Source organism: Mobula birostris, chromosome 12 (assembly GCF_030028105.1).
Source record: "Mobula birostris isolate sMobBir1 chromosome 12, sMobBir1.hap1, whole genome shotgun sequence".
In the NCBI taxonomy this organism is placed as follows: domain Eukaryota; kingdom Metazoa; phylum Chordata; class Chondrichthyes; order Myliobatiformes; family Myliobatidae; genus Mobula; species Mobula birostris.
The window spans coordinates 73,011,875-73,038,383 of record NC_092381.1 but is presented as its reverse complement, the minus strand read 5'-3'; the positions used below and the strand labels follow the sequence as shown (position 1 = coordinate 73,038,383).

Here is a 26,509-nt window from a genome sequence, read left to right as displayed (position 1 = left end):
TCATTGGCTGTCAGCAACTGCCATTAAAAAACCTGTTTGTTACCAGAGAAAAGAGAGAGGTGGAAACTACTAATTCCACCCACCCTAGCAGACTCCTATTCATCAAATTGCCATCATGGAGTTCTACAAGTCCGTCACCTCCAGAACTGCGCATCATTTCCAAAGCTTCTATCCTGTAGCTAAACAGCTTCTCAACAAAACTCACTGAGATCTAATACCCCAACTGTCCCTACACAACACACATTAAATGGTCTTTCCTGCTTTCCTTGTTCTGATAATTAATTAGTCTGTTCATATGTTCACATTTATTTAAGTTTGATTCTTTATGTTTGCACTAATTGTTGATTTCTCATGGCTGTTTGCACTATTGTCTTGTAAATTGTTTGTTGCTATAGTGTTGTCTGTTATGGTATTGTCCTGGATTTTATCTTTGGCACTGAATCACGATCAATTCTGGTAATATTGGTCATATTGGTAATTAAGGGTTTCTGATGACTGTAAGCCTAAGCACATCTCCAATGCCATGTTTAAGTTTACTGATGATACCACTATTGTTGGCTGAATCAAGTGTGGTGATGAATCAGCATACAGGAGGGAGATTGAAAATCTGGCTGGGTGGTGCCACAACAACAACCTCTCACTCAATGTCAGCAAGACCAAGGAGATGATTATTGGTTTCAGAAGGAGGGAACCAGAGGTCCATGAGTCAGTCCTCATTTGGGGATCAGAGGTGGAGAGAGTCAGCAACTTTAAATTCCTTGTTGTTATCATTTCAGAGGATCTGTCCTGGGTCCAGCAGGCAAGTGCCATTACAAAGAAAGTATGGCAGCACCTCTACTTTCTTAGAAGTTTGCAACGATACAGCATGTCATCTAAAACATTGACAGATCTCTATAGATATGTGGTGGAGAGTATAATTGCATCACGACCTGATATGGAAACACCAATGCCCTTGTACGAAAAAGCCTACAAAAAGTAGTAGATACTGCTCTGTCTATCATGGGTAAAGCCCTCCCCACCGTTGTGTACATCTACATGGCGCACTATCGCAGGAAAGCAGCATCCATCATCAAAGACCCCCCCACCATAGGCCATGCTCTTTTCTTGCTGTTGCCATCAGGAATGAGGTTCCGGACCCTCGGTACCTGTTCCACCAGGTACAGAAAGAGTTATTAACCCTCGACTGTTAGTCTCTTGAACCAGAGGGGATAACTTCACTCAAATTCACTCACCCCATCACTGAACTGGACTCATTTTCACAGACTCTTAATCTCATTTTCTTGATACTTATTGCCTATTTATTTATTATTATTATTTTTTCTTTTTTTTATATTTGCACAATGTTTTTTTTACTGTTGGGTGTGGACTTTCATTGATAAAATTGTGTTACTTGTATTTACTGTGATTGCTTGCAAGAAAATGAATCTCAGGGTTGTTTATGGTGACATATGCACTTTGGTAATAACTTTACTTTGAACTTTGATATGCTTCCAACCCGCCCTTGTCTTGAGAAACATTGTAAGATATTGTGATATTTTGGTTGGTATCATTGATTTAATTCTGCATCCTTCCTATATAAAAAAAAAGGCACAAGTGCATTCAGGAGGCTATTTTACTGATTGTGGTGCAAGTAGTTCCAAAGTTGCACATGGATTCCAAGGATTTAATCAAAGGACTCATTTAAATGCTACAATATTTGTATTTTCTTATTGTAGCCTCAAGGAATAGGTGCACCAAGTGTATACCATGCTGTGATAGTAATATTTCTAGAGTTCTTTGCTTGGGGACTTCTGACAGCACCAACGCTTGTGGTAAGTTGTTATCTAAATTATATTGCCTTTGTTAATCAGAGTGAGATCTAAAATCAGAATCAGACATATTATCACTGGCAGATTGATGATTACTGTTGGTATTGAATTAGCTATTTTGTAATTAGGCTGCAATAATGTGATTCTATATAAAATTATATTTTTTGACTTCATTCTATACAAATATGATTTCTCCTTGAAAAAAAAATCATTTATTCCTATATTTCAATCAATTAAGGGATCTGAAAGGAGAAAGCATCCACTTGTAAAATATGGGATGAAGCTCTCCCACTGAATGACTGTATTGCTAGTCTGTTTCAATACCAGTGGTTTTGTTCACATTGGATTAATATTAATTAAGTACAATCTGTTCATGCAGTAAGATGAGATGAGTTCTGATGTAAAATCAGAATACTAGCTTCCATTTCCATGTTAGACTGGTTAACCCTCTTGCTGGAATGACTATGATATTTAATACATCTTTTCCTCCAACATCCCCCTTTGTCCTTTTTTTGTTTGATGTTTCTGTACAGGACACTCTTCCTAATTTGGACTGAATTGTAGAATAAAAAGATAACCTTGAATGTGAAAAATAAATAATTATCAAATGTCATGAAATCTTTTCTAATTTTTTATTTAAAATTTCCTTTGAATACTGTTAAGTGCTTGAGTTATTTGGATTTTAAATTGTGTTCAAAGTGAAGGTATTACGTTGAGATAAGGGAGCACACCCCTCCCCTTTTGAGATACTCTTTGTCTGTATCAAAGGCCTAAGAAACTGCCAAGCTCCTTCTATACCAACAAACCAAAATAGCTCATTTTTAAATATGTTATCCGCCAACCATCATGGGGCTGGTCCAAATTATAATGTTGGTAGGTGTTAAATTAGGAGTCCACAAATAAGACAACATTTTGCAAATTCAGTGTCTAGAACTATAAAGTATATCATCCAAATTTCCTGAATTGAAAGGCTAATATATAACTCTCTCTATGCTCAAATAACTTTCTTCTCTCTTATTAATTTGTTGAATTTACTTGATTATACTTCTTGACTAGCTTAGTCCATGTGTTGGCGTATCAGTTGTTTATGATTTCCAGTTGCATCTGAATTTCCAACTCCCGTAGGTTGTTGGTAATATAAATTGTCATATTGCTAACATGCAAGAGATAAAACCATAGATAATGAGTTATAGCTCAAAGGTCTGTTTTTCATTTACCTTGAGAAGTAAAGTATCCAATCCATTCCCATAGTTGGGTTGTTAACTTAGCAAGTGAGCCCAAGACTTTAATGATGCATATTTTGCACTCAGCCAAAATGAAAATTGAAGGAATAAAGGTTGTTATGTATTTGAAAGGTGGGAATTGGAACCTGTGGGATTAAAATTAATCTACTGTAAATTTCAGATTTTATTACAGTTGAAAATATAAAAAATCTTAATTTTTTTGCAATGCTGATGAACAGGTCAGGTTGTTTACAAGCTGGTGTTTGTTTAATAAGGTAACATTGTGATGGACAGTTTATATTCTTATATTCTCTAGGTCTTGCGTGAAACATTTCCCAAACATACATTCTTGATGAATGGCTTAATCCAGGGCGTAAAGGTAAGGCTGAAATTCTTGTAAATTTCTCAGCAATTTGATAAATTGTTCTTTTTATAGAAAGGTACTTTTAAAATCATAGTTGAGTTCTTGATTTTTGTTTTCTCAGTCCTATTCATTTGGAGCTGGAAGCCACATGTCAAAGTGAGAGACAGAGAAAGTATAAATGGTTTATAAAACCTTGTTATGTCCTAATGTCAGGTGCATCAGGGCCAGTTGATTCCTTTATTCCCTCCTCCTCTAGTGCCATGTAAATTTTCTGGAGAGGTAGGAAAAAAGACAGATGATCATTGGGTTGATAACAGAAAAAATACTCAAGAGATTCATCTGTGGCACACTTGAGCAATAAATCTATCCAGCCACTCACATAAACTACACCTTATCTAAGAGTGCTTGTCCACTTAAGGAATAGTTTGCTTTTGGGAGCTGGAAGGCTCACAGTCCATCATGCTCCCTGTATATGGCTCAGCTAGAAGTAGTTGTCTTTAGCTAGAGGTTGAATTGCATTACTGGATTGCAGCTGCATAATAAATAATGAAGTGTTCTTTTCCTTTAGTTAATGTGAAATCAGCAACTTTAACTATAGTTTTATTTATTTTTGTTGCAGTAATAATTTCAAGTATAGGGAAAAAACTTAATGCAAGGTATTGTCAAAATTAATTGGTTTAATTTTCTGTGTAAATGAAATAAAAATGAACATACTGATGCAAAGTTTTTTTTCCTTCAGGGATTACTGTCATTTCTGAGTGCACCCTTGATAGGTGCACTTTCAGATGTGTGGGGGCGAAAGTCCTTTCTCCTGCTGACTGTTTTTTTCACTTGTGCTCCTATTCCTTTAATGAAAATTAGTCCATGGTAAGTTTATTTACATATGTGGTGAATGAAAAAGGCAGACTCTGCAAACTTGACTCTCCAGAAAGGCAAGGGTGGAAGGTCCTTAGTACAAGAACTACCTACAAATTCACTATAAGCAACATATTCACCTGACTTTAAAATTTATCACACAGTCTAAATTTTGAAGTTCCCAAGCCAAAGGCAGTTCAGGACTGCCTCTGTCAGACAGACTTCAATGATTTCTTATCATCTTGGACAATTAGGGTTCGGGAGATAAAAAACATACACACTGTTTCTAAATCTCTTCTAGTTCTTGTCTCACCCAACCTCAGTGGAAAAAGCCTGCTTGCAATTATCATATCTATACCCCTCATAATTTTGTACACCTCTCAAATCTCTCCTCATTCTCCTACATTCCAGAGAATAAAGTCCTAACCTATTTAACCTTTCCCAATTACTCAGGTCCTGACAACATCCTTATGCATTTTCTCCGTACTCTTTCAGTCTTACTAATATCTTTCCTGTAGGTAAGTAACCAGAACTGCACACAATACTCCAAATTAGGCCTCACTAATGTCCTATACAACTTCAACATAACACCTCAACTCCTGTTCTCAATGCTTTGATTTATGAAGGACAATGTGCCAAAAGTTCTGTTTACAAATCTATCTACCTGTGAAGCCACTTTTAAGAAATTATGGTTCTGTATTCCCAGATCTCTGTTTACCACACTCGTCAGTGCACTACTGTTCACTGTGTAAGTCCTACTGTGGTTTTTCCTCCCAAAGTGCACCACCTCACATTGTCCGGATTAAATTCCATCTGTCATTGTTCATACTGTTTTTCCAGCTGTTCCAGATTCCACTTAATGATTTGATGGTCTTTCTTGTTTAGTAGACCCCAATCTTGGTGTCATCCACAAATGTATTATGACTTTCTTTTAAATTTCTTCTGATATCAAAACTCTCATTGTATTTTTTTCCCTTAGGTGGTATTTTGCAGTTATCTCTGTGTCTGGAGTATTTGCTGTAACCTTCTCTGTAGTATTTGCTTATGTAGCTGACATAACACAGGAACATGAAAGAAGTATGGCCTATGGATTGGTAAATGAATTTTTTATTATACATTATTATCCAGACTAATTTAATTGGGCACATAGAGGAAAATTATTTAATGGAAAAACTGAAAATCCTATTTGGAACATTAGAAGCTCTGTGATAACTTCCATTAGTGTGGTACAGTGTTTTTAGTTGAATTACTCATTGTGTTGCACAGGATATAGTTACACATTATTTTTCTTTCACCAACACTAGATGAAATGCTGCTTCAGTGAATGAGTTATTTTTAACGCAGAATCAGAATCAGGTTTATTATCACCGGCATGTGACGTGAAATTTGTTAACTTAGCAGCAGCAGTTCAATGCAGTACAGTGCATAAACTATCAGAGAGAGTGAGAAATTAATAATAAATACAATAAAACAATAAATAAACAAGTAAATCAATTACATATATTGAATAGATTTTAAAATGTGCAAAAACAGAAATACTGTTTATTTTTTTAAAAAGTGAGGTAGTGTCCAAAGCTTCAATGTACATCTAGGAATCGGATGGCAGAGGGGAAGAAGCTGTTCCTGAATCGCTGAGTGTGTGCCTTCAGGCTTCTATATCTCCTGCCTGATGGTAACAGTGAGAAAAGTGCATGCCCTGGGTGCGGGAAGTCCTTAATAATGGACACTGCCTTTCTGAGACACCACTCCCTAAAGAAGTCCTGGGTACTTTGTAGGCTAGTGCCCAAGATGGAGCTGACTAGATTTACAACCTTCTGCAGCTTCTTTCGGTCCCGTGCAGTAGCCCCTCCATACCAGACAGTGATGCAGCCTGACTGAATGCTCTCCACAGTACAACTATAGAAGCTTTTGAGTGTATTTGTTGACATGCCAAATCTCTTCAAGCTCCTAATAAGGTATAGCTGCTGTCTTGACCTCTTTAGAACTACATCGATATGTTGGGGCCATGTTAGATCCTCAGAGATCTTGACACCCAGGAACTTGAAACTGCTCACTCTCTCCACTTCTGATCCTCTGTGAGGATTGGTATGTGCTCCTTCGTCTTACCCTTCCTGAAGTCCACAATCAGCCCTTACTGACGTTGAGTGCCAGGTTGTTGCTGCGGCACCAGTCCACTAGTTGGCATATCTCACTTCTGTACGCCTTCTCGTCATCACCTGAGATTCTACCAACAATGGTTGTATCATCAGCAAATTTGTAGATGGTAATTGAGCTACGCCTAGCCACACAGTCATGTGTATACAGAGAGTAGCGCAGTGGGCTAAGCACACATCCCTGAGGTGCACCAGTGTTGATCGTCAGTGAGGAGGATATGTTATCACCAATCCGCACAGACTGTGGTCTTCTGGTTAGGAAGTCAAGGATCTAATTGCAGAGGGAGGTACAGAGGCCCAGGTTCTGCATCTTCTCCATCAGGATTGTGGGAATGATGGTATCAAATGCTGAGCTATAGTCAATGAACAGCATCCTGACGTAGGTGTTTGTGTTGTCTAGGTGGTCTAAAGCCATGTGGAGAGCCATTGAGATTGTGTCTGCTGTTGACTTATTGTGGTGATAGGCAAATTGCAATGGGTCCAGGTCCTTGCTGAGGCAGGAGTTCAGTCTAGTCATGACCAACCTCTCAAAGCATTTCATCGCTGCCGATGTGAGTGCTACCAGGCAATAGTCATTAAGGCAGCTCACATTATTCTTCTTAGGTACTGGTATAATTGTTGCCTTTTTGAAGCAAGTGGGAACTACTGCCTGTAGCAGTGAGAGGTTGAAAATGTCCTTGAATACTCCCGCTAGTTGGCGCAGATTTTCAGAGCCTTACCAGGTATTCCATCAGGACCTTCTGCCTTGCGAGGGTTCACTCTCTTTAAAGACGGTCTAACAGCGACCTCTGAGACAGAGATCACAGGGTCATCAGGTGCAGCAGGGATCTTCACAGCTGTAGTTGTGTTCTCCCATTCAAAGCGTACGTGGAAAGCCGTTGAGTTCATCTGGTAGTGAAGCATCGCTGCCATTCACATTATTGGGTTTCACTTTGTAGGAAGTAATGTCTTGCATAACCTGCCAGAGTTGCCATGCATCTGATATTGTCTCCAACCTCGTTTGAAATTGTCTCTTCACCCAATAGCCCTCCACAAACCATACCTGGTTTTCTGGTACAGGCCTGGGTTGCCAGACTTGAATGCCACAGAGCTAGCCTTTAGCAGACGACATATCTCCTGGTTCATCCACGGCTTTTGGTTTGGGAATATACAGTAAGTCTTTGTGGGCACCCGCTCATCCACACAGGTTTTAATGAAGTCTGTAACAGCTGCTGCATACTCATCCAGATTCAAAGATGAATCCCTGAATACAGTCCAGTCCACCGATTCAAAGCAGTCCTGTAGGTGCTCCTGTGCTTCCCTTGTCCAAACCTTCTTAATCCTCACTGCTGGTGCTGCAATCTTCAGTCTCTGCCTATACTCATGGAGTAGAAGTACAGCTAAGTGATCAGACTTCCCAAAGTGAGGGCGTGGAATAGTACGGTAGGCATTCTTGATGGTGGTGTAGCAATGGTCCAGTGTGTTGTTTTCTCTGGTATTGCAAGTGATATGTTGATGGTAATTGCTTAGTGATTTTTTCAGACTGGCCTTGTTAAAATCTCCCAAAACGATGGTGAAGGCATTAGGATGTGATGTTTTGTGAATGTTGATCCCATTGCTCAGATTATCTGAAGCCTGCTTGACATCGGCCTGAGGTGGAATGTAAACTGCTACCAGAATGACTGCAGAGAACTCCTGTGTTAGGTAAAAAGGACGACACCTTACTGCTAGATAATCCAGGTCTGGTAAGCAGAATTGGGACAGCACTGACTGATATATTTGTGCGCCAAGAACAGTTGATTATGAGGCACACTCCTCCACCTTTGCTTTTGAGAGACTCTAGATCTATCCGTCAATCTGAATCACTGCATCCGGTATGGAAGAAGTTAACCAGGATTCTGTGAAACAAAGGACATATGCAGTCCTAATGCCCCTCTGATTCAGCACCCTAGCTCTGAGATCATCAATTTTATTCACCAGAGACTGCACGTTCGCCAGCAAGATAGTCAGTATAGGGAGTTTAAAACCCCGTTTCCTTAAACGCACTTGTAATCCTGATCTACACCCACGCTTCCTCTGAGGTGTCCTCCGTGGGCTCTTCCGACTGGAGACTGTTGTTTCCATTGGTTTTAAGCAGCAATAATTCATTTAAACGCATTAAGACATCTTTGTTGACTGTGCTGACCTTGGAAGCAGTTGTGCATTTTAGCTGTAAAGCCTGATTTATACATGTGTGTACGGGCTGTGCTGTAGGCCTGATTTATACTTTTGCGTAACCCTACTCCGTAGCGAGCATGCATTGTTGTGTCTGCGGCGCTCTGCAATTCACCGCCAAAACGCTAGTTGGCGGTGGGGTTTCTATGCCACTGTGCTGAGTTTCTTCTTGAGAGACATGGACAAGGAAATGCATTTCAAATATTTTCGGATGTTGGCAGGTAGATTTGACGATTTGGTTCATCGTCTCCAACCATTTATTTCATATCAGTGTACAGTCATGGCGGAGAAAAACAACTGGAAATGTGTAGGAGGAAATGCGATGCTACCAAGCGGACCAATCACATTTGTTGTGGTCTGCGTCGCCACAATGAGCGAGTTACTCTTTTGGGGAGGTGCACGTCACCCTATGGCGCAGGGTACACGGTACCTACGGTGTACATTTGACGCAGAATTATAAATCAGGCTTAACAGGCTGAAACAGGAATATTTAATCTGATCCATTGAGAGTACTGCTGCTAACTATCACTCCTTTTCTTTGAGTTATTCTTGCCTTAAAAACCGTGCATTTTCCCTTCCTCCATACATTCCTTTGAATAGCTAAAGCAAGCTTAGCTTTTCCCACAACAAAAGTAGCCACCCTGAGATTGAAGATTTAACATCCTCTTTGATTGGGTCTATCAAATATTATTTCTGCAGTCTTCTCACTTCCATCCTTGTAAACTGTAACCTTCTTGTATGCAACATTGCAGCCCATCAGATTCTTCAATTGTTTAATTCTAGGGATTTCTTATTTAATTCTGCACATCCTTATCTATCAGATAAGGATAGGTTTATCATATTTATTGGAGGGTTTTTAGCCACTCCCATAATCCCATTTATGGTTTTGATTTTGACCTCCTGTTTCCCATTCACAGGTTTCTAGATGCTTAACTTTCCATTATCAATTTTAACACTCCCCACTTTGGATATGTAAAGTTTCTTGCGGGTAAACATAAATAAGCTCATCTCCAAACTCGTTCACCTCTGTTTCTGCACCACTTCCTCTGCATCTGCATCCTTGACTTCCTGGTCAACAGATTGCAGTTAATAAACATGTGCAACAATTACCCTCAACACTCTGCAAGGTTGCATCTTCAGCCCCACACTATATTCTCTGTACATTCATGACTGTTCATATTCCAATCACAAACAGGAAAAAATCTGCAGATGCTGGAAATCCAAGCAATGCACGCAAAATGCTGGAGGAACGCAGCAGGCCAGGCAGCTTTTATGGAAAAGAGTACAGGTGACATTTTGGGCTGAGATTCTTAGGCAGGACTGGCAGGAAAAAAAATGAATCTGAGTTGGAAGATGGGGGGAGGGGAGGAAGAAACACAAGCTGATAGATGAAACTGAGAGGGGGAAGGGGTTGGAGTAAAGAGCTAGGAAGTTGAATGGTGGAAGAGATACAGGGCTGGAGAAGGGGGGAATAACATAGAAGAGGACAGAAGGCCATGGAAGATAGAAAAAGGGGGGAGGAGCACCAGAGGGAGGTGATGAGCAGGCAAGGAGATAAGGTGAGAGCTATTCCCTATCCCCTTTTCTCTCTCACCTTATCTCCTTGCCTGCCCATTGTGTTTCACCTTGTGTTTCTTCCTCCCCTTCTCCCATCTTCTAACTCTTGACTCCTCATCGTTTTTACCCCAGCCCTGCTGAGAAGTCTTGACCCGAAACATTGGCTGTACTCTTTTCCATGGATGCTGCCTGGCCTGCTGAGTTCCTCCAGCATTTTGTGTGTGTTGCTTGGTCATATTCCAACTCTATTTATGATAACAGATGACACGACCGTTGTGGTTTAGATCTCAAGCAGTGACAAGATAGGGTACGGGAGGGAGATAATAGAGTCTAGTCACTTTGTGTCAAGTAAACAATCTTTTTTGCAAGGCCAGCAAAACAATGATACTGGTTATTTATTTAAGGAAACAGACGGAGTACACTTTTATGTCTCTGTTAATAGTGCGGAGGTTGCGATGGGTGAGAGCTTCAAGTTCCTCGGTGCAAATATCACCATTAATTTGTCCTGATCCAATTATGGGATGTTGAAGTCAAAAAAGCACACCAACACCTCTACTTCCTGAGAAGGCTAAAGAAATTCAGCATGTTCACAATGACTCTTGCCAGATTTTATAGATGTGCTATAGAAAGCATTCTCTTTGGTTGCATAATTTCTGTGCCTAAAGTTGCAAGAAATTGTAGAGGTGTAAACCGGCACAGTTCCATCAAACAAACCAACCTGTCTTTCATGTCAGGCAGAAGATATAGGAAAACCTGAGAGAATGAACCACCAAACTCAAGAGCAGCTTCTATCCCACTGTTACCAGATTCTTGAACAGGCTTCCCATAGACTTATTGTAATCTAGGCATTTTATTTGAATCCCTGCAGTGCACTTTCTCTGTAACTGCAACGCTGTATTTTGCATTCTGTTTTCCTTTTACTACCTTTGAGTAATTATGTATGACATGATCTGTTTGGATGGCACAGAAACCAAAAACTTTTCAAAGATTTCAGAGGTACATTTAATGTCAGAGAAAGATATAGAATATACATCCTGAAATACTTTTTCTTCACAACCATCCACGAAAACAGAGTGCATCCAAAGAATGAATGACAGTTAAATGTTACGACCCCAAAGTCCCCCCCAGCTCCCCTCCCACGTATAAGCAGCAGCAAAGCAACAATCTCCCCTCCCCCACCTGCAAAAAATAGCATCAGCACTCACCACCGAGCACCCAAGCATGCAGCAAAGCATCAGCAAAGAGACAGACTTGCAGTACCCCAGAGACTACTTGTTCACCCAGTATTCGACATACCACAGGCTCTCTCTCCTTAATAAGGGAGAAAGAGATGTCTCCATTTCACAGTGAGAGGGGAGACATAACAAACAACTCGCTGATTTACAATGTTAAAAGGCCATGGCGTTGCATTTTCTGAGCTCTATGCCCATAGAACCCAGGTCTCTGTGCACACAGCCAGGAGCCAGCTTGCTGCTTTCAATCTTCCGTCTCCCATGACACCGGATTCCTGCAGAGACACGGACCTTCAGTCCGCCTGTCTCCAGAGCCACGAGATCCCAGAACTCTGAAGGCGAGCTAATCTCCTAGGCTGCACGTATCTTGATAAATGTAACAATAATAAACCAATACCAATACCATTGAGAAGACTGAAGTCCCCATGTTTTGATTGTCACAGGCTCTGTCCTCTCACACTCAACTGCATTCTCAGCCTGGAGTGCTGGCTCAAATGGTTCATAAGATTAGCATCCCTTTTGTTCAAGTAACTAATCTTGTATTTTTATTATATATGTGTAGCCCCCCTGGCCAGCCTCAGGGTCGCTCGGCTCACTGTCATCTAGGGAAACAGCCCTCGGCCCCGCCAAACTGGGTAATCGGTTTGTGTGGATGCTGTGTGATGTACCCCACCCCGTCCAAATAACAGACAATACACCAGATACGATTAAATGATTTACAGTTTATAGATATTACTGGAACTATATAATTAATAGAGAATAAAATATAAAAGGAAAATCAAAGGCGCCACACTTAACCAAAGTTCAATCTCTTCGTGCAGAAACAGTTGGAGCTCAGGACCCTTCTTCTTCACCCTGCGACACCTCGGACCACCTCATCCAGCCACTTGGGACCAACAACGGTGGTCAACCAGACTCCACACAAGTCCGTCTCCGTCTGCTGCCCTCGCCGAACACCCCGCTCGGGGTCCAACCCCGTTAGCATACTCACAGCACCTGGTCCATCCTCTGTCTCTCTCTCCTGTCTTCTGCCCCAAAACCCCACGCATACAATATCTTCAGACACACCAAAAGCATAACAACTATCCCAATTGGTTCATAACACCTTTCTTATCAGTAACGTGATCCAAACAAACTGCTAGGGGGAGGACTTTCTCAGCAGTTAACATAACAAAGAAGCCATTTTAATTATACTACGCAGTGACAGAAAAAAAGAAACCCCCTTACATATGGAAGAAATATACATTTTAAGTTGGATAATAGCTTATAATTTTCTTAAAAGAAAAGCAGTGGCTTTGTTTATTTCTCCCTAATAATTGAATAAAGGCAAGTGAATTCATCTTATAATTGCTATATTTTGAGACTAATGAGTTTTATTAAAAGCCCCACTTCAGTTCGGTAGCTCATTTGGAGATTTCTACATGTTAACCTTCTCTTGTGATAAATTAGCTTTTTGTATTGCACTAACTATTCCAATCTTTATTATTTCCAGGTTTCAGCTACATTTGCTGCAAGCTTAGTTACTAGCCCAGCCATTGGTGCATATCTTGGTGGAATTTATGGGGACAATCTTGTGGTTATTCTTGCCACAGCTATTGCTTTGCTAGATATTTGTTTCATATTGGTGGCTGTACCAGAATCTCTTCCTGTAAAAATGCGGCCTGCATCTTGGGAAGCGCCTATCTCATGGGAGCAAGCTGATCCATTTGCTGTAAGTGGAACAATGTACATTGTATTTGCTGTTAGAAATACTGTGGAAATTTTGAATGCACCTTTATGCTGAGAACGTACAGAAATGTGGAAAAGTCTTAGGAACAGGTTAAAAAAAATTATGTAAAGCAAAGATGATTTCAGAAATAATTAAAAGAGCAGTAAACAGTAAAAAAAACTATATCAAATTAATGTCCTTAAAACTGCAGCAATTCTCTTAGGTACCCTGTCATGTAGTTTTATGAGCAAAGCAGCCAGTAGTTTGTTTCGAAAACTTGCCACCGTTCTTCTGAAGACTTTGGCTGTTTCGCTTGCTTCTGTAAGTAATCCCAGATAGCCTCGATGATGTTGAAATCAGGGCTCTGTTGAAGGCCATGGCATCTGAAGCTATATAAAAAAAATCTAGGGTGCACAGTCCTGTAACTTTACCTCATGTAAAATTTTAAAAGGTTTCTTGATTGCAGCCAGTTTGTAAATGCAACTTTAAAACACTGCAGTTTACATATTGAACTATTTGTAACACTTCCTTACTTAACTGTTGTTCGCCTGCTCAAAATTATAAATTTAAGTAATGCTTGCGTGATCATTTTAAGCTTTTTTAGTTTATTTGATAATAGATACATTCAAAATGTGAAAAGGCTAGCAAAGGTTGAAATTAATGCCTATGATTTTTTTTATCCTAGTCACTCAAGAAAGTTGGCCAAGATTCAACAGTTCTTCTTATCTGTATTACAGTTTTCCTCTCCTATCTGCCAGAAGCTGGGCAGTATTCCAGTTTTTTTCTTTACCTCAAACAGGTATGAATAACATTTAAAAAATCTAATAGCCTGTAGAAATTCCAGAAATCATTGGTCGAACATTAATAATAATGTTTTAAAGCTAATTTGAGTATGTATTTCACGTGATTATTTTTAGTGGGACCCTGCAGTACAATTCAAAAGACCAAACTTACACTCAACTGTGATACCATTTGACAACTTTCACTATGATATTTAAAATAGGTTGATTCTTTAAGTACCATTTACTGCATGTTGCATAAACAGTGTATAACATAGCACAATGCATTCACTTCTCACTTTTTGACTTTTTGGTCTCTCCCTTGTAGAGGAGACCACAGAGATGGAGGGACCACTTTGTATAACATTTCCATTCAGTCCTAACCTTGACTCTGAATTTCCATCCTTTGTCATTTTAACTTGCAATCCCAAGCCCATCCTAAGCCTTGTTAACCCTTCATTTTAATGAAGTTGGAGCATCATCACCTTACCATTCATCAAGGCACCGTACAGTCTTTTAGATCTTAAGTGCGTCATTTTCAAATAATTTCCAGAATCTGCAGTATTTTTAAATAATCAAAAAAAATGATCTTGATTCTTGTTATATTTTCTTTGGGTGATTTTTAAATTAATTTTATTATTACCATTCTCATTGTCCTTGCACTATCATTTATTTTGTCAATTAATCTCTCTTGTGAGCTACCCTCAGAGTTTCCTTTGTTAACTTCTCTATTTCTTTCTTTCTATGTGATTTAAACCCTGTGTTTAAATCACTTCCCATAAACCTTAAATGCTAATATTCTCTCTGCAAATGTCTGTTGAATGCTTTTATTTAACTTTCCAGCATTCATACTGTTTTGCTTTTGAACAAAGATTTAGTATTTTTCAAATCGTGTTGGTCATTGTCTTGTGCTGTTGTGTTCAGCTAATTAGTTGGACCTACTTTTGTTATTATTTTGTACAAATTCTACAAAGTAATAATTGTATCAATTAGAAGTTGTGTGAAATGATAAGCTGATATAGCATTAGAATTATTAAATTTAAAACAACATTATTCCTGACATTTTCTTGTTCTGTTAGGTCATGAGATTTTCAGCAGAAAGTGTCACTGTGTTTATAGCTATCCTTGGAATCCTCTCTATAATTGCACAAGTGAGTATCCAGTTAGCCCTTATGTAACAATTAAGAATATTCCCCCCTTTCCTATTTCCCCTTCCTCTACCAATGAAATTAAAATTTACTTGCAGCAATGTCACAGGAACATAGCATCATATAAGTAGCGTTCACAAGGAAAACAAATTTTGACAAGAAAACACAATTAGAACAAAAAGACAAATTCCATTTCAGAGCAAAGTGATCGTAGTGTTGTGCTGACTGATACAAGAGCCGCATGGTTGAAGGGAGGTAGCTGTTCTTGAACCTGGTGTTGTGGGACTTCAGGCTTTTGTACTTCCTGTCTGATAGTAGCTGCGACAAGATGGCAGAGCTCGGATGGTGGGGTTCTTTGATAACAGATGTTGCCTTCTTTAGGCAGTGTATCCTATAGATACTAACGATGGAGGGGAAGGATTTGCGTGTGATACGTTTCGCAGACTCTACCACACTCTGCAACTTCTTGGGTTCCTGTGCTTTCACATTGCCATACTAGACCATGATATCACCTGTCAGGATGCTTTCAACAGTACCTCTATAAAGTGTACTAAGTGTTCTTTTACAAGCTTTTTAATAAAAAGTAAAGACACTGGCATGATTTCCTTATGATTGCATCTATGTGTTGGGCCCAGGAAAGGTCATCCAGTTTGTTAATACCCCGGAATTTAAACCTGCTGACTCTGTTGTGTCAATCCTCCAATGTAGTCTAGTGCATGTTCACCCTCTTTCCCCTTCTGCAATTCAGTAATCAGCTCTTTAGTTTTACTGATGTTGAGCAAAGGTCGTTGTTGTGGCACCACTGAACCAGGTGTCCTGTTTCATTCTGGTAGGCTGCCGTATCACCACCTAAGCTTGTGGCCTGTAGGTCTTATGTAGCCTAAAGATCATTTGGTATTGAAGTTTTCTAAGTAAGCCATTCAAAATAAATCTAATCTCTCGAACGTTAATTATAGTAGTAAACCCTTATTTTCCAGTCTCCCATGCTATAGCTGATACACTTCAAGATACTTGTCAAATCATGGTTTTGTGTAACTCCATTCTTGTCTGCTGCAGCCATGTGTTCCTACATGCATGTTCAATTCTTGCAGAGGAATACTTGTGTTATTATCCTTCACTACCATCAATGGCCTTATTTCAGTCCCTATTCCTCTCTATTGCCACTTTCAAATCATCAAACAATTATTTTCAGCAACCTCCTTGCCCCAACCCATATTTCTCTTAACCATTTCCCATTTCTGAATTTTTAAAATTTTCTTTTACGTGAGAAGCACTAAAGAAATAAAATTTACTAAAACTGTTGACATTTTTCAGACAGCAGTTCTAAGTTTACTGATGCGATCTATTGGAAACAAGAATGCTATTCTGCTTGGTTTAGTATTCCAGATGTTGCAATTGGCCTGGTATGGATTTGGCTATGAACCATGGTATGTAGTTTAATCTTTTCTCTCGGAAATGTAATCTTTAAAAAGATCTTTAGTGGTGTTGGGAATATCCCATTATTTTTGCATCACAATAATAAGATGGTAATCTATTACAATTGGGAGAAGCACAGGCATAGCTAAAAATTGCCATACCAACTTGTTTAAGCTACAGCATTGGCTTGCATGCTTGTTAAACAAAATGCAAAATAAAGAACTTTATATAATCCCACAACTAATAGATCAGAGCAAAGCTCTGCAGTACTATTATTACAGCTATTATTGTTGTAGATAATTAAATAACTGATTAGCACTGTTTTATTCCCATTCTCAGTGAAGGCTGGCTCAGTATGTGGGTGCCAAAGAAAACACAGAACCATTCGTAGTCGTATTGTAGCTAAGTGGAATCAGATTTATTAGTACTGTCATATATGATCTAAAATTTGTTGTTTTGTGGTAGTAATACTCTGCAAAGGCAAATTATAATAAACTGCAAAAATAAATAGTGTAAAAAGATAGGAAAAATGAGATTGTTTTCATGGACTGTCAGAAATCTGATTGCAGAGAGGAAGAAACAGTCCTAAGTCATTGAATGTATGTCTTCAGGCTCATGTACCTTCTCCCGATGGTAGTAATGAGAAGTGTGCATGTCCCAGATGGTGAGGGTGCTTGGTGATGGGATGCCATTTTCTTGCCTCTTGAATATCTCCTTGATGGTGAGGAAGGTTGCACCGGGTGTTGGAACTGACTGTGCCTTTCACCATCTGTAGTACCTTACAGTCAGGTGCATTGGAGGCTCCATACCATGCAGTGATGCCACCAGTGAGAATGCTCTTCATTGTACATCTGTAGACATTTGTAAGAGTCTTTGATGACATACCAATGCTCAAATTCCTAACTAAGTATAGCCACTTGCATGCCTTCTTCATTATTGCATCAATCTGTTGGGCCCAGGTTAGATCTTCTAAGATGTTGCCACCGAGGTACATGAAACTGCTCATTCTTTCCAATGCTGATTCCTCAATGAAGACTGTTGTGTATTCTCCCAACTTCCTCTTCCTGAAGTCCAAAATCAGCTTCTTGGTTTTGCTGAAGTCAAATGCAAGGATGTTGCTACACCACTCTGCCAGCATATCTATTACTTCTGTACCCCTCCTCAGCATCTTCTGAGGTTCTGTCAACAGCAGTGTCATCTGCAGAACTATAGAGCGAATTTGATCTGTGCTTAGCCACACAGTCGAGTGTAGAGAGTGAAGCTGTGGGCTAAGTACACACCTTTGAGGTGCTCCTGTGTTGATTGTCAGCAAAGAGGACATGTTATTAGCAGTCTGCACTAGTCTTTCAAAAAGAAAGTCACAGATCCAGTTGCAGAGGGAGGTACAGATTTTGAAGCTTGTGATTGATATTGAGGTCATGGTGTTGAATTCTAATCTGTAATCCATAACCGGTAGCGTCAGTGACGTGTTTTGCAGTTGTCTAGGTGCTCCAAAGCAGAGTGGAGAGCCACTGACATTGTCTGTTGTGGTGGTAAGTGAATTGCAGTAGGTCCAGGTCCTTGTCAGGTCAGGAGTTAATTGTAGCCATAATAGGCTCGTCCTGCTCTTTTTGGGCATTGGTGGGATTGCTGTCCTTTTGAACTAGGAGGGAACCTCAGACTGCAACAATGGGAAGTTGAAAATGTCTTTGAACACTACAACCAGTTGGTTGGCACAGGTTTTCAGTCGCTGGCAAGGTGGATTGATGGGGCCTGACACCTCACGAGGTTTCACCTTCTTGAAGGATATTCTGACACTGGCCTCTGCAATAGAGATTTGATCGTCACTGGATGTTATGGGGATTCACAAAGTGTAGTGTTAAATTCCCTTCCAAAGTGTTCATAGAAAGGTATGGGGATTCACAAAGTGTAGTGTTAAATTCCCTTTCAAAGTGTTCATAGAAAGGTATTGAGCTGTTCAGGGAGTGAAGCTTAACTGCTATTTATGCTGGTCAGTTTTACCTTTAGGAAGTAATGGCATGCAAGCCCTGCCACAGCTGTCATGAATTCAATTATGTTCCTCGTTTCACTTGGAATTGCCTTTTCATTCTGATGATGGGCTTCCATAGGTCATACCAGGACCTCAGTCTTGGCTTCCCTCTGAAATTCCTACCATTACAGAAACTGGTCACTAGTCTATCAGTTAGGGCCGTTGTGACAGTTGTGTCACGGTTTGCATGCCTTTAATTCCTATGAGGTGAAATCTAACAACACAGTTCATCCTAAATGAAATCAAAGACTTAGAGAATTTGATTCAGAAAAGACTTTGGGCCCAGATGGTACCCAAATTTCTGCTCTCGAGCCTCATTGCAAGCATTTCCAGTGCATTAATTAAATATTCTATTTAAAAACTGCCCAGGTATATTTTGTTCACAAAAGTTGTCAAATCAGCTAAGTATTGTGCAGTCTTTTCCCAATCAGCAGTAAAACAACTGTGCTATCAAGTGGAACCTATGAACTTTATTTGCATACCAGTGTTTGAGTTTCACCAGAAACACTTGGCTATAAATCTCAGTTCAGCTTTGAACTAGAGATGAGATTAGGATAACTGCCTTCCCAATAAGGTGGCAAATGACACAGAGTGGAGCCTCTAGGAGCCCTGGTAAAAATGGACATCTGGGGTGGGGGGTGGGGGAAAAGCTCCAGTGGTTGGAGATGTACTTTGCGCAAAGGAAATTGGCAGTGATTGTGGAGATTCTAGCAGTGTTATCAACTGAAAGTTCAAGTTTAGTTGTCATTCAGTTAAACGAAACATTGTTGCTCTGGGACCAAAGTGCAAAATATAGTATATACAGTCACATACAGCACGTATGGTTACGATAGCACATACAGTCACAAAATAATGTTAGAACAGGTCTGTGAGGGGCATGGCCTGAAGAATGATTGGGCATGGCATGTTGTCTTGGAGCCACGTTTCTACAAGAACAAGCACGCAGCAGTTCCTCAACTCATGGTAGGTTAGCCGCAGATGAAGGTTTCAAAGGTACATTTAATGTCAGAGAAATGTATACAATATACATCCTGAAATGTATTTTTCTTTGCAACCATCCACAAAACCAGAGGAGTGCCCCCAAAGAATGAATGACAGTTAAATGTTAGAAGCCCAAAGTCCTCCCCCCCCAGCTCCCCTCCCTCCTGTGCATAAGCGGCAGCAAACAACAATCCCCCCTACCCCCACCAGCAAAAAAAAAGCATCAGCACCTGCCACCAAACACTCAATCATGAGCAAAGCAACAGCAAAGACACAGATTTGGAGTACCCTAAAGACTGGGTGTTCTCCCGGTATTTGACATACCACAGGCTCTCTCTCTCCCTAATAAGGGAGAAAGAGGTGTCTCCTTTTCACAGTGAGAGGGGAGACACAACAAACAACTCGCTGGTTTACGATGTTACAAGTCCGTTGCATCGCTTTTTCCGAGGTCTGTGCCCAAAGATCTCGGGCCTTTGGGCACACAGGCTTGATCTTCCATCTCCCACGACACACTGGTCTTCTGCCCGGACACTGACCTCTGATCCCCCGTCTTCAGAGCCACGAAATCTCGGTCCTCCAATGGCAAGTGAAGCTCTTAGGCCAAGCCCCTGGCATGCCAAATAACGGCCATTCATGAAATCCCAAGAGTGGGTCCCATTCCCGCAAAGAACCCTAGTCAGCATGTAACTCCAGGTCAGGGTCTTCATAAGAACCCTGAAAGGGAAAACTAGAGATATTAAAGCTGGAAATAGAGTTGTTTTTGAAGGTGCAAGCATAGGAGTCGCCGTTAGGTGGCATTAACCCTCCTTGTCTTCCAAGGACCGAGCATTGGAGAGTAGTCCCAACGGGAGAGCTGACCTGCAGGGGCCAGCCCCCAACCTAGCACGGACTCCAGCATGTCCACCTCACCTCTGTTCTCTCCCCGATCGCGTGTGGCGCCTCCTCTGCTCAGTAGCTATAACAAGCAACAGGCATGAGGGCTTGGGCCACATAACTCCCCCACCTTTGGTCTTGCCAATGAACTAGGCTTGCAGTACTTTGGATTACCAATGTCCAACAGGGTCTTGCGATCACAAGAAACACGTTTAAGACAAATTTTTTGTACATTGGAATATATTCTCACTTGTGACAATACAAATTGTATTTTTGTTTTGTCATGGACTACACCATTGTTTCTTGGACTATTTTGTCACTTTTGATCTGGTCCTGAGGACCTATACATAATGTACAAATTTTCTGAAATGAGAAGGTGAGGCAGTAGGCAGTTTATTCAAATTAGATTGCGTGTTTTTCTTGCAAAAACATTTATATTACAGAGATGGAATTTTCAATCCTGTCCAAATTTATCCTCCCTTAAGAAATGGACCCAATCCCATATGTTTCCATTTTTCTAATTTGTTTTGTGTCTTGTTTTCTTTTATTATTGCAGAGCTTAATTGTGTAACATTATTGTGCATTGACTGTAGGATGATGTGGGCAGCAGGAGCAGTGGCAGCCATGTCCAGCATTACTTTCCCAGCAGTGAGTGCACTGGTATCACGGAATGCTGATTCAGACCAACAAGGTAAAGCCACCTTTTCTGTAGGAATTAGCAAGCATCACCTTTGTACTCAATAGATTTTTTGAAGGTATTACGTTCATCAAATTACTTAGAATGTGTTTTGAAATTCAGAATCGCAGCTTTTTAAGTGTGCTCAAAAAATATAATTTGAGTTTGTCCTGTCATCAGAACAGTTCCTCTTGATAACGTCCTTAAGAATTGGTTGTTTCTCTTTAGAGACTGCATGACTAACAAAGTTCCCTGCATCATTTCTTTCAGACTTCCAGCATTTGCGTTTATTTTTCAAATACTTTTAGAAGACCTTAATCTTTCTTTTGCAGTTTTGTGGGTGCCGTAGTGACAGAAATCTAGCTTTGTTACTAATGACCAATGTATAATTCTTAAAAGATGCATTAAATACCAGAATGTTAATTGCTGTGCAATCCATGATAGATTTTTTTTAGCATACGTATAAAACTGACCACAGTTTTTACATTGAAAATATGGCAACAGATGCTTGCTTCTTCCACAATTTCTGCTTCAAAAGAAGTGAATATTTTCAAAGGACACGACCCACCCAGTCAACACACTTTTCGTCCCTCTTCCCTCCGGGAGAAGGCTCAGGAGCTTGAAGACTCGTACGGCCAGATTTGGGAACAGCTTCTTTCCAACTGTGATAAGACTGCCGAACGGATCCTGACCCGGATCTGGGCCATACCCTCCAAATATCCGGACCTGCCTCTCAGTTTTTTTGCATTACCTTACTTTCCCTTTTCTATTTTCTATTTATATTTATAATTTAAATTTTTAATATTTACTATCGATTTGTACTCCAGGGAGTGCGAAGCACAGAATCAAATATCGCTGTGATGATTGTACGTTCTAGTATCAATTGTTTGGCGACAATAAAGTATAAAGAATATTTTCAAATTAGCCTGAAATATAATTCACCATTAGAGATCCTCTAATTAAAAGTAATGGTCAAACAAAAAGAAACAGAGTTGCTGGTGATACTCCTTTGGTCAGTCAGGCAGTAACTGTGAAGAGACACAACCAGTATATAAAATTGATGCCCCCTCATCAGAACAATTCCCCTTGGAAAACTTTTTTTTTTGCACACTTCCAGCTGACATTCTGAATTTCAAACACTCCTTATAAATAACAAGATGAATCTAAAAGTCTACAAAAGTTACTTCTATCAGGGGAAGATTTAAAAAAAGCTGAAGCATCTGACAAAGATTTCCACAGTGCCACAATGGAGCAGAAATAAAAATCCTTTACTTTTTGAATTAGTTTTGAAACCTCTAAAAATGAGGATTTTTTTTCCTCATAGCTTTGGTTTGCCTTTCTCTAAAAAGAAATGTTTCCCCATCCACATGACTGCATTTTGCACTCTATGCCAAAATGTTACAAATACAAACTTTTTTTTCTTAAAGGAAACCTGTATTTTAATAGTGTCCAAATAACCTCTGTTTGGATTTTAAGCTGTTTTACTTCTCTGGACACACATAGAACAACTCAGTTATTAAATGTGGCTTAAACTCAAGTGATACCAGTCATTTGACATTTAAAACCAAGATTTAATTTTGAGCTATGAAGTTTGAACCATGACTCAGTTTGCAGTTATTTACAGGTGTCGTTCAAGGAATGATCACAGGAATTCGAGGGTTGTGTAATGGACTAGGACCTGCACTTTATGGATTTATATTCTATATTTTTCATGTTGAACTAAATGAGTCACCAGAGAATGATGCTGAATCATCTGACAGTAAGAAGACAGAAAGCCATTCTGAGCAGGTAGGATATGAATATTTATACCAGTTGTTTACTTGACAAACTGTCATGTAATGTTAATATATAGTTAAGCATCAGGGGTTCATCTGCACTCATGTTCCTTGACTAATTAACATAACCTATTAACTGATGAATAAGACACTCGATTGCAGATTCTTTTTTCAATTTATTTACATTGCTGAATGTTTTATATCTAAGTATGGATATCATAACTTAGTATACAATAGGTAATGTATTTTGTGTGTTCAGATATACATGTTTGTTTAAATCTCTCTCGCTTTGCCATCTGACCCACTGTTGATGAGTTTACCTACCCAAAACAAAGAGCTCATTTTCCTATAAGCCCTTTTTTCTTACTTTATGTATCAAGGATTGGCTGAAGAGAATATCCAGTATTTCTCAATTGTTTTCCAATTTCAAAGTGGGAATTTAGGCAGAAAGTGCTTAAAGTTTTTGACCTCAGCCTTAATGGCAAGGTTCCAGAAGGTGTCTGATTCTTGTATTTGGTTGGTATTATTTTTACTTACCCATATTAAAAGAATTAGAAAATTCCAGCAGTTTTTTTTTAATTTGTTGCCTAATTTAGATTAGGAGGTCCATGTGTTTCCAGGACCTCTTAATTAGAGATTAATTGTGATACTTCAACTATCTGTTTGTAAGATGGAAAAATGTGAATGTGGAAAGAGAAAGAAGTGAACATTTATTTTGCTTCCCATTCTATTTTGCTGGAAATGATAACTCTGCAGATAGTTACATGAGCACTAGTCATGCCTTTAACACCTAGAGAATGTGCAATTACAGGCTGTTCTATTACAGAAAGGAGTGTACACTGAGCAGATTTACAGAAAGTGACCTAATACCTGACAGGTGTTCCCAAAAGGTACTCTGGATGTTTGTTGGGACAGTAACAAAACACTGTTGGCGCGTGGCCAAGTGGTTAAGGCGTTCGAGTAGTGATCTGAAGGTCACTAGTTCGAGCCTTGGCTGAGGCAGCGTGTTGTGTCCTTGAGCAAGGCACTTAACCACACATTGCTCTGGGACGACACCGGTGCCAAGCTGTATGGGTCCTAATGCCCTTCCCTTGGACAACATCGGTGGCATGGAGGGGGGAGACTTGCAGCATGGGCAACTGCCGGTCTTCCATACAACCTTGCCCAGGCCTGCGCCCTGGAAACCTTCCAAGGCGCAAATCCATGGTCTCACAAGACTAACGGATGCCTATATAAAAACAAAACACTCCAGTACTTGAGCAGTGTTAGTGGATTGATATTTATTTTGATTTTTGATAGAAGTTTCTGTTTTTGTTTTAAACAGAGCTCAATAATTCCTGGACCACCATTCTTATTTGGAGCGTGCTCAGTATTGCTGGCTTTACTTGTTGCCTTCTTCATCCCGGAATATAGAAACATGTCTGTAAGACCCAGCAGCTGGAAGAAACTTGCTGGTAACCATGACCATGTACACAATTCACAGCTCCCTTCTGAAGCCAAGGAACCTCTGCTTCAGGATACCAGTGTATGACGGCAGTTTGAACATAGAAAACATTTAAAAACAAGTATTTAAGAAAAACTGGTGTGGGTCTAAAACAGTATAGGATTTTCTGAATCCAGTAATTTAGGCAATACAACTCAGGATTATATTGATCTCTTCAAGATGACAAGCTTGCTGCAGGACTGCAGTTATGAGAGGAAATTGGCTGCATTGTAAATTTTACAAGCAGCCAGCTAACTCGTATAGTTTCTCGGGAGGTTTCTTTTACAGGAGGACTTTAACCTGATGCTGCTCTCAATTCCCCATGACATGGCTAAACTAAAATGTGCCATGTGAAAGAAAATCTTTAAACACAATGTGTTAGTATGGCTCTTTACATGTTATGTAAAGATGTAATAAATATTAAAAACAGGGCTAAAACTATGGTCGGTCTACACTCTGATACTGGAGGTATTGTGCTGTGTCTGGACCTAGACTCAAAGCTGATGTCCCAGTGAGACTGATCCATTTTGAGTATTACCGCAGAAGCAAGTATGGTTAGTTATTGAGCCTTGTTGTTTTAAAGTAACTTGAATACAAAACAAAAGCTGATTTTGGTAATTTACCTGCAAGTATTCAAGGCAGCATGTGACATTGTATTTTGTTGTATCCCTTCATTCCTGTATATACCCAGAACATTTCACATTAAATCCAAGTTTACTGTCACCTGACTACATGTACATACAACCAAACAAAACAATGTTCCTCCGGACCACAGTGCATGGATAAAACATGTAACACACATAGCACATAAACCAAAATATTACCATAAATGAAATATAATTCAAAACACATGCAACACAGTAAACAGTACAGTATATAGTAAACAACAAGCAGACTTTTAACTTGCCTTTGAGACTTTATCTAGCTGCTTATTTTGAGTATCATGTTAATAAGAACATTTTTGAACTGGTGCTGGAATGCCTTGCTCTTGTGGACAGAGTGAAGTGTGCCCCTGACATCAGTTTGCTTCAGCAAACAAGCTTAAAAGGCAGTTTGCCTTAGTTGCTTGTTTGTTTACTAGGTATTGTTAATGTGATGGGTATTGTCGTTTAAACCAAAATGCCACATTTTCTCTGCCTTTTTTCCTATGTTTTTGTAATAAGTAGCATTTAACTTCAAACCAGGTACAAACATGAACTTCAGTCCTGCAGCCCTGAAAATTATATTTTGTATGTTAATATTGTGGCCTTTTTAGCAATATGATGTTTTGTGGTAAATAGAATTGTGTCAAATTTACAACATTGACTTTCATAAATTTTTTGTAGTTTCAAATAAACATTATACTGTTTTGTGTTAAAAGAACAGTGCATTGAAAATAATTCCTGAAATCATACATTTAATTTTATGGCATCTTACTACTTGAATCTGATTTCTATAAGAGGCATTTACTCTATTAGTTAAATTTTAAATTTCTCAACCAGAATCAATGCTATGCTAAAGATGTATCATACAGTGGGAGGAGCACACCACCATTTGAAACTACTCACCTGCCACCTCCACTGGCTTATGTGTAGGCTACCCCCACCTGGTCTCATTATCAACCTCAACCCAGCAAATTGAAGTGAATGTATGTCATCCTCAAGCCTGGGGAATTGCCTAAGAGGGGACAAAGAGATGTTAGAAGGTCTTGCAGTGTCAAGATGTGAGTCACTGTTTTGCTGTTATATCCACGGTATATATATGGTTGGTCTAGTTGAGCTTTTGGTCAATGTGACCCTTAGATGTTGATGATGGGGGCAGTTTTTTTTTCCAATAGGTTCAAGTATTAGATAGGTAAGAGTAGCTCATAAAATTTTGTGTTACTGTGGTATGATTCTGGCAAACCTACCACCATAAATTATTGGAGCTTCAGCGTGGTTTGAGACTTTGTCCACAGGTGATGCAGAAGCCAGAGGATTTTGTCTAGGTACCACTGTTTGTTCCTCATCAGGGATAGAATCTTTTTGGCGTTTTAACCAAATAAAAGCTCAGTTATCCACCATACTTACAGCAATTTTGTTACTTTTAGTAGAAATATGGATAGATCTAAAATAGTATTTTGTGCCAGTAAGGTTTATTTTTAAATGTTTGTCTTCAGTGTCTAATGCAAGCAATGCTTTTATGAATCGGCCTTAAAAGTGCAAATTACAAGTGGATTCCCAGATTACAGTAAACACTTACAGAGCCAGTGCAGGAGTCTGTTTTGATGTAACTGAG

General features: G+C 39.6%; 1 protein-coding gene across 2 annotated transcripts in view; it reads left to right on the top strand.

Moving 5' to 3' along the window:
* Positions 1-25,615, top strand: part of LOC140206048 (hippocampus abundant transcript 1 protein) — a 31,645-nt gene extending 6,030 nt beyond the window's left edge. For both annotated transcript variants that reach the window (XM_072274117.1, XM_072274118.1), the window contains 11 exons: positions 1,716-1,811; positions 3,348-3,410; positions 4,135-4,262; positions 5,230-5,344; positions 12,878-13,096; positions 13,779-13,892; positions 14,952-15,023; positions 16,335-16,447; positions 20,913-21,010; positions 22,620-22,783; positions 24,095-25,615. In XM_072274117.1, the coding sequence (XP_072130218.1) occupies positions 1,716-1,811; positions 3,348-3,410; positions 4,135-4,262; positions 5,230-5,344; positions 12,878-13,096; positions 13,779-13,892; positions 14,952-15,023; positions 16,335-16,447; positions 20,913-21,010; positions 22,620-22,783; positions 24,095-24,301 (1,389 nt within the window). In that variant the 3' untranslated portion in view covers positions 24,302-25,615. The remainder of the gene's footprint in view (positions 1-1,715; positions 1,812-3,347; positions 3,411-4,134; positions 4,263-5,229; positions 5,345-12,877; positions 13,097-13,778; positions 13,893-14,951; positions 15,024-16,334; positions 16,448-20,912; positions 21,011-22,619; positions 22,784-24,094) is intronic.
* Positions 25,616-26,509: the final 894 nt, after the last annotated feature.